Source organism: Haemaphysalis longicornis, unplaced genomic scaffold (genome assembly GCF_048455015.1).
Source record: "Haemaphysalis longicornis isolate Haplotype H1 unplaced genomic scaffold, Haemaphysalis longicornis Haplotype H1 scaffold_1, whole genome shotgun sequence".
NCBI classification, from domain to species: domain Eukaryota; kingdom Metazoa; phylum Arthropoda; class Arachnida; order Ixodida; family Ixodidae; genus Haemaphysalis; species Haemaphysalis longicornis.
The window spans coordinates 431,852,157-431,860,918 of record NW_027526203.1 but is presented as its reverse complement, the minus strand read 5'-3'; the positions used below and the strand labels follow the sequence as shown (position 1 = coordinate 431,860,918).

General features: G+C 49.5%; 1 protein-coding gene across 2 annotated transcripts; it reads right to left on the bottom strand.

Annotated features, from left to right (window-relative positions):
- Positions 1-210: 210 nt before the first annotated feature.
- Positions 211-5,325, bottom strand: LOC144172931 (uncharacterized). Of its 2 annotated transcripts, none has more exons than XM_077701530.1 (3): positions 5,083-5,325; positions 4,224-4,391; positions 211-483 (listed from the first exon to the last, which is right to left on the bottom strand). In XM_077701530.1, the coding sequence occupies exons 1-3, from the start codon at positions 5,248-5,250 to the stop codon at positions 259-261; spliced, it is 561 nt and encodes a 186-aa protein (XP_077557656.1). In that variant the 5' UTR covers positions 5,251-5,325; the 3' UTR covers positions 211-258. The 2 variants fall into 2 exon arrangements, with proteins under 2 accessions (XP_077557656.1, XP_077557662.1); XM_077701536.1 differs by having other exon boundaries at positions 4,278-4,391.
- Positions 5,326-8,762: the final 3,437 nt, after the last annotated feature.

The window sequence follows — 8,762 nt, the reverse complement described above, 5'->3', positions numbered from 1 at the left end:
TTCAATAAATATATTACCCGCTGTCGGCCGATGAAAAATTCTGAAACGAAAGGCACCACAAATTGTTTCATGGTTTATCGCGAAGCCCGGGCCGAGCGCTTGCGTTGCCGGTACCAAGTGCGCGAGGAAAAATTTAGCCATTGATAAACCAGCACTCTTCCTAAAAAAAGTACGGTCTAAAATGAAGTTCACAGCGATTTGGCTCGGTTATTGGCTTTTCAACCTTTATTTCAGCCACACGGACAACTGAACCAGACATCACTTGCCCCCACGATTGGCACGCAGCCCTCTTCCAGCACCCAGGATCTTGGGGTCGTTGAGGTAACGTGGGCGCTTGATCCACACTCTGATGGGAAGGCGGCCATTCGCCTTGGCCAACCAAACGGTGCGGTACACGCCCTCGCCATCGTCCTCGGAGGACTCGTCCTCGGAATCACTTTCCTCGCTGCTCCCGTCTCCGTGGCTCTTGGCGGGGCTGCCAGTCTGGGAAATGTCATTACTATGTTTAAAACCGATGCTACAATAAAATAAGAGAGCTTCGCTAATACTGTTCGTATTACTTTTCGTTTAAGCTTTAGCCACTATGGATATTACGTTAACATTTGTAGGTGGGATCTGCCAACTATTGAGACAGCTGCGGGAGGCAATGTCACAGGTGCCGCAAACCATGTCACAGACTTGGTGAATGCTTGCATTTTCGTATGTTTTACTCGCATGTAATGATATTTTCACCTGGAGCGTAGAGCGTCCGTGGATGCGTTTGAACTGGGCAAGATATTCAAATTTTCCCTTCTCGCAGTCTGGGTGCCCTGCAGAGGCCATTGGTGAATGTAAAACGGCTGTTGCGAAACTGAGCCAGTTAGAGGCTAAATATGAAAAAAAAATGTGGATGATCCTTCTTTCACAGGAACCGGTAAAATACGAAAGTGAAATGTGCCTTCACATAAGCATTTGAATGTTTATTGTGCATCGATATGAACTTGCACATCGCTATTTATATTTCATCGGTATGGCACCGTTAGACGCATCAACATTAGACACGGATTACACGCGCCGGAGCATTGCGTAAATCCGATTAAAATCCCAGGCACTAGCAAACCATGCGAACGAAACCGAACGGGTTGTCAGCGAATCGTTTGGGGAAGTGACGTCCGCTACAGCGAGAGGAGCATTATTTGCGGGTCGGCAGCAGCCTTGTGGGTGTGCTTGGCAAGCGACGTCCTGTATAGCGAGCGACGTCCTGCTGGCGGGTCGCTTCGGCAAAGGTGCGACGTGGTGGCGGCGTTCCACAAGCTGAGAGGCGTTCCACATAGGCGGCGGACGAATAAACACAGCAGCTTCCGCTGTTATACGCTGCCTTATCGAGGCGCCAACAATCGGCGCTCATTAAGGTCATGAAGCACTACTTCGCTTCACCTTTCCTAGGCGGCAGCACAATTTGAATAGAGAAGTTCCAAGGAAGTACATAAGGCGCGTTCGTACAGATACCCGGGCATGTCTTCGTGGCTCAGTTGGCAGAGCTTTTCACACCTCCCGTTGCGGCCGTAATGATCGTGGGCTCGAATACTAGCGCCGCCGGGCCAATGATGTCATTTCCATGACGGATATGACGTCGGTGAGGTTTATGTACCCCAGCATAAAATACTTTCGTTTTAAAATAACTTGTTGCTCCATTGTTGCTGAAGGAGACAGACTACCGCCTCCCCATCGCCACCTGCCTTCCATAGAATTTCTTACTGTGCTGTCTCTAAGAAACTCTACGGGTATCGGTTTTTCTTAGACGTCACAAACGCGCAGTAGAACTAATTTGAGACAGGCTACGACGAGAATTTCCCCAGAAAGACAACTGAAAATTTCGCCTCTACTCTACGTGCAGAAGTTTTCTCCACAACGGTGAAGATCCTCGGCCCTCTTGTCGCAGCCACGGATTCCGCTACCCGTCACGCATCTCCCACCGTTGAACGAAATCAGCGAGTGGGTTCACAAAGTGACTAGCCGATGGTGTATAGTGTAAGATCGTGGGCCAAACAATGACCATTCCAGTCGACGTAAAGTAATTGGTGAGTTCCCTTCCACGTAACTTGTTCTACAGCACGAGAAAATGTTTACGCATAATTTAGACAAATCCCAGAGGAGTTCTTGCGTCATTTTTTTTCTTTTGCCCGTAAGGGTAACGAGGCGGCACACGCCGATGCGCGCGCTCATTCACACCGGAACGTTTCCCACGAAAGCCATGAAACCCCATCTAAAGCACAATTAAGCCCACCCCACTGCAAACATACACGGAACGAGCGTCGGAAATACCCATTCCCCCACCCACACCTGTCTTATGACAAAGCTACCGCCGTCCGGCGGCTACAGAGTGTCTCCTACGCAAATAACACCCTTCTACATGCCTTGTATCCCACCCTACATCCCGCCACATGCAAATTCTGCCCCCAACCAGGCACCCTGTACCACGTTGTATGAAAGTGCCAGAAATCCAGACACCCTCACCCCAGCCCCAACCCTACCTATGAACAGTGGGTTGAGCTGATGACCAGCTCCGAAATCTAAGACCAGCGACGACTTGGGGAGAGGACAGGGATGGCCAGCATGGTCCAAGGAATACCGGACTAAGGACGCCTCCCATCGGGCGGGTGCCCTGATACAAGCACCTCAACTCAGGCAAATAAACTTTCTTCATCATCATTTCCCTTAAGCCGGCGCCGTTTTTTCGCTGCATGAGCTATCCACATGCTTTCGTATAATGCAACTCTAAGCACAAGTTCTAAATACAGCTACAGTCATGACGTGGTCCGCACTGCGTTGTCACAGGACGGTGTGTGCCCCCTTATTGCGGAACTCAAGGTAAGTCAAGGCAAAAATTTTTGTCTGCACAAGTCCTCCTACGTGCTTGGAGCCTGGCGTACTGTTTTGACACGTACCTTTTATTTACACGTCCACGTGTCGACACAGCAGCCACGATGTTTTATCCTCCTTAATCCAACCTAATTCCACCTTAATTCATCTGCATTCACCTTATTTCATCTTAAATCAGAAATATTCATATTATTCATAATTGCTCAACGATATAACCCACCAGAATACCACTTTATTCTAGTTTGATTCACCTCTATCCATCTTAGTTCATCTTAATCCAGCTAAATCCACCTTAACTCACCTCATGCTTACCTCAGTCCACCTTAATCGGCTTAAATTCACCTTAATCCGTTATCATCTGAATTCACGTTAAACCTTTTCTAGACACCCTAATTCCACCATAATCGGCATTACTACCAATCACTAACAAATAATGATTCCATCCTAATTATTTTACCACCACTTAATCCATCCTATATTGATATGATTCAACTTTAATTCATCTTAATCAACTTTACACCTATCAACATGTTTATACCGCTCAACACTGTTGAACAAAAAGAAACATTGAACATATTTGGGGTAAGACATTATTACGTAAGTGATAATTGCACTGCTATTTTAATTAAAAATAGATGGCTGTTTGATTCTTGTGATAGCAAATTAAAAATACGTCGTAAAAAGCACTTCTAGCGCCCCCTGGTGGTGTGTTTCAAGTTCAAAAGTTGCAGAAGGTTCTTGTGAATGACGCGAACAGTGGAGCATTGCAAAAAATTGGCCGCGTATCTGCTCCTTTCGTTGCAAATGTCGACGACAGACGATAGTCTTTCGTCAACATTTCCCAAGTATATATAAATGTCTCCTTTCGCTCCCCTCTCATGCTGTTCCTCTCCCGTCGCGCTCCTCCCCAGGTAAACAGGCCAGAGGTTGGCTCAAGTCAACTTAAATTTACTGCTTTCCACTGCTCGGGTCCGGGTGTCTCGATGCCAGTGCTGCCGTAAGGCGGAGACGCGCGTGAATCGAGGCCCCCGACTTCAAGGTTTATAGAACCGCGTTGCCCTACTCCACGTGCGTTCCGAGTGGAGCGTGGAAACTCTTTCCGTTTGATTTCCTAAAATGCCGCTAAAAGTTATAATGGCACGGCGACAAAGTACAGTGGCTGCAGTATTTCATTTGTTATCGCAAAAATCCAGCATCCAAAGTAACACTGCAAATGTTACTTGTGTATTATTTGCACGACACGTGCGAGGTCGTTCGTTCGAAGTACTGTGCGTCCCATAGAGTTTCTTACAATATTTGTATGAAACTCTATGGTGCGTCCAAGGTCGCACATGGAAATTGAGCACGTACGCTGCCCTTACCTTGTTTGCCATCGGGTCCCCGGGCTTGTCCACCGATTTCTTCTCCGCACCCACCTCGTCCACGTCGCTCCGCGATGGTGCTGGCACGTCTATAGGCTCGTCTTTTGGCTCGTCTGCGGCTTTGGTAGCCCCGGCGTGGTCAATGGCTTTGGTCGACGTAGCGTTGAGCTGCACGAACATGTCATCAGTGAGGGTATGAAACCCTCTTGCTTCGCTTGCACGCTCTCCGCCTTCCTTCCTCCACTCCCCCCACGTGCACGCATAAACTGACAACCCCTTATGTGCTCGTGCTTAAACGCGAGAGACACCGGCAAATAACTGTCGTGAAAGAGGGGTCGGCGGTGGCGAAAAGGAACGCCGGAGCGGCGCCGAGTAAACCGATTTCACTGGAATGAAAACTGGGGGCGGGGTGGGGTGGGGGAGGAGGGTTCAACATATACTACTTTGCAGTAAAATGAATTGGCGCGAACAGGAATCGATCTGATGGCTTTGAGAAGTTCTATGAAGCCTAGCCTTGCGGTTATGGATTGCCAGGCAGTTTCGATGCAACATCAGCGTTCGCGACGTTAAGTCTGTGAAGCTCGGCTAATTTTTTCTTTAACGACAAAGCTGCGCCAAACCAGAGTCCTTCAAAGCATTGAAGGTCTGTGGCCGAACGGTGCCTTTTATTCTTGCACCCTCCTCCCCGCCAAACAGTTGACGTCGCGGCTGCGACCACACACTGGTAAGACGCAGGAGTAAATATGAATATGACGGCTTTCTAGCAAGTTCAACATACACGACGTGTGCAAGGTCGTTCGTCCAAAGTACTGTGCGTCCAAGGTCCCTCATGGAAGTTGAACTCGTACGCTGTCCTTACCTTGTTTGCCATCGGGTCCCCGGGTTTGTCCGGCGATTCCTTCTCCGCGCCCACCTCGTCCGCCTCGCTCCGCGATGGGCCCGGCACGTCTTTGGGCTCGTCGGCGGCTTCAGTACCGAAAGCGTCGTCAAGGGCTTTGGTCGACGTAGCGTTGAGCTGCACGAACATGCCCTCAGTGAGGGAATAAAACTTCTAGCTTCACGTGCACGCTCCCCGCCTTCCTCCCTCCACTCCGCGCACGCGCACGCGTAAACGCGTAGAGACACCGGCAAATAACAGTTGTGAAAGAGGGGTCGGCGGTGGCGAAAAGGAACGCCTGAGCGGCGCCGAGTAAAGCGATTTCCCCGGAATGAAAACTGGGGGCGGGGGTTCGACATATGCTACTTTGCTGTAAAATGAATTGGCGCGAACAGGAATCGATCTGCTGCCTTTGAGAAGTTCTATGAAGACTAGCCTTGCGGTTGGGGAATGCCAGGCAGTTTCGATGCAACATCAGCGTTCGCGACGTTGAGTCATCGAATGTGGGCTAATTTTTTTATTTAACGACAAAGCTGCGCCAAAGGGTACCTTTTATTCTTGCACCCTCCTCCCCGCCAAATTAGTTGACGTCGCGGCTGCGACCACACTCTGGTGAGACCGCAGGAGAAAATATGAATATGACGGCTTTCTAGCAAGTTCAACATACGCGACACGTGCAAGGTCGTTCGTCCAAAGTACTGAGCATCCAAGGTCGCACTTGGAAATTGAGCACGTACGCTGTCCTTACTTTGTTTGCCATCGGGTCCCCGGGCTTGTCCACCGATTCCTTCTCCGCGCCCACCTCGTCCGCCTCGCTCCTCGGTGGGGCCGGCACGTCTTTGGGCTCGTCTGCGGCTTTGGGACCGCCCTCGTCGTCAAGGGCTTTGGTCGACCTAGCGTTCAGCTGCGCGAACCGCCGCTGCGTTCGGTCTACATCCGGGTGCAACGTCCGGCACTGTTCGACGTGGTGATCGTACCAACCCTTAAGTATAAGGTGGGACGGAATGAGTGGGCATACCAGGAGCATATCCGCCCCACTTTTGGAAAATAACTGCCGCTTTGCGTCCAACTCGGGGTGTAGCCTCTTGCACTGGTTAACATGTACCTCGTACCAACCCTTGAGTATTAGATGGGCCGGAATGATTGGGCATAGGCGCAACATTCCAGCGTCGGTCATGCCCGAAGCCATCTTTGCCAAAGAGGGATGAAGAACGTGCTACGTGGAGGAACACCGATTTGGCTTGGCTGAGCTGCTTGCTTTGAGGATCGTTGGTTGGTTGGATGGATCCGGAACGAGAATGGCGCGTACCCACTCTGGGGGATTGACCAAGTCTTATTGTGATTTCACTGCTGAATAAGCTTAGTAATTAGTTTCAAACGAAGAGAAAATAGGGCACAGTGATGCTAACAATTTTGGAACCAAAAGAAATTCAATACTACTGTACCACCTGGTATTTCAATAAACGATTAAAAATGGGTTGAAGCTATTGATTAACAAGGCAAGCGACCTGTTTCGGCAATAAATGAGTGAAGAGCGCGAAAAACATCCCCGTTGCACCGACCAAGCCCGACTGCCCCAAATGACAATAAATTAGGCACCGACAAGGCGAGACCCAGGCGCCGGAGGTGAGCCTCCAGGTAACGATTTCGGAGGGAAGAGAACCGCCGGAAAGACAACAGGAAGTGGTCAAGTGTTTCCTCCTCTTGACAGAAGCTGCAGATGGCCGATGGCGCTATGCGTGCACGGTGCAGATAAAAATTCAAATTAGGTGTTCGACATCGAAAGCAAGTCAGTGTGACCTCGCACAGCCGATACTGCGCCAAGTCACACTTCCAAGAGTACCGGAGATGCTCAATGTCTGGGCAGCCAGCGATGCTGTCTGGTGGGAAGCTGTCCAGTGAACTGTACCTTCGAAACCTAGTTCCAACAACATAGGCTATCGGGGGCACAGTATCAACGAGAGGACCATTCAGTGCTACTCCTGCCAGGTAATCAGCCGTTTCGTTAAGTTCAACTCCTCTGTGCCCTGGGACCCAGACCAGCCGGATTTCCCTGACATGTGCCGGTATAAGCATCGACAGCGATCGGCGAAGTGGAGAAACGGTTGGTGAAGATAAAGCGGAGCAAACCGAAAAAGAATCCGTCACAATGATCACCTGGGAATGCTCTTCGCTGAGCTTTCGAAGAGCGAGCGCGATTCCCAAAAATTCTGCCAAATATATTGACGTGAACTTTGGAAGACGAAGAGGAATTGCCCAGTCAAGCGCAGGTGAAAAGATACCTACACCAGCTTTTTTGTCTCGAACAGAAGCATCTGTGGCTATAACCACATGTGTCGGGAACTCTTCTAGGTAGTTTTCTAAAAGGCCAGATATCGTTCTCTCCGGCAAGCATTTGGCATTGGAGGGAAAAATGTTGACGAAGTCAATGTCCACCATCGCAGTGCGATAGTCAAACGTAGGTACAGATAATATGCTGATATTTAAAGGGGCGAGCAAGGACTGGACGAACACTACCTGTGGACGCTTGTACATGGGCCATGATTGGGCAAAAAAAGACGCCGGGGAGTGTACAAAAACCATTTGTGATCGTGATATAGGCAATTACATTGCACGAAGGTATGCTTCTACTGTCAACACCTTGAAACGAGATATCAGAGGAAGGATTCGAGCCTCCCAGTACAATACCCGAATGGGGACGTACCTTGGCAATCCCAAACACAATCGCAAAGCTTGCCTTTCTAATGTAATCAATGGTCGGAGCTTGTAGAACGGATAACTAGAAAAAAGGATACAGCCGAATTCCAGAATAGGGCGCACGTACATGCGATAGAGCATAAGGAGGACGTCTCTGCGCATACCCGATTTCTTATTACAATATCTCTTCAACACGGAAACCGCTCTCCCCCCTTTCACCGCAATGAAGTCAATGTGAGGACGCCAATTCAGAGTGCTCTCATACAACACTCCTAGATATTTCAGAGAGGTAACCTGCGGTATTGATTTCTGTCTGTATGTCAGATCAATCGAAACTGGGTCTTTCACTGGGAATGCCAAGAGTGCACACTTGTCGACATTTAAGGATAGGTAGAGGCCATCCAGCTATGACTCTAAGGCCGACATATAAAGCTGGAGTGACTGAAACAAGACATGTACATTGCTTGAAGAGCTAAAAAACGCCAGATCGTCAGCATACAAGTACGACTAGCTGTACGCTCGCAATAACGGGAACCTCGCTGAGTAAGACATTAAATAAAACCGGAGAAAGAACGGATCCTTGAGGTAAGCCTCACGTTTGATTGTAATGTGAGGAGGTAACGCCGCTCTGAGCAATAAAGAATTGAGGATGACTGTGGGCCCCGTGGCGTGGCACGTGCACGCGGCCGGGGGGCCCCCGGGAAGGGGGGTGGGGGGATCTGCCAGTGAATGCGGCACCATTGGACAGCCTCATAAGGCATCCAGGAACGATGTGTTCATTAAGGCGAAAGCCTTACATGTTTCATGGGAACGTTGACCTCGAATGAACCCGGCGTTGGCGCGAATGATGCAAAAACCCAAATGAACCAAAGAAGACGAGCAGCGAACCGAAGCATGCCAACCGTGTATAAGAGATGATTGTGTTTACCAATTAATGTAATTAGCGATTGATTAGGGATTGCTAG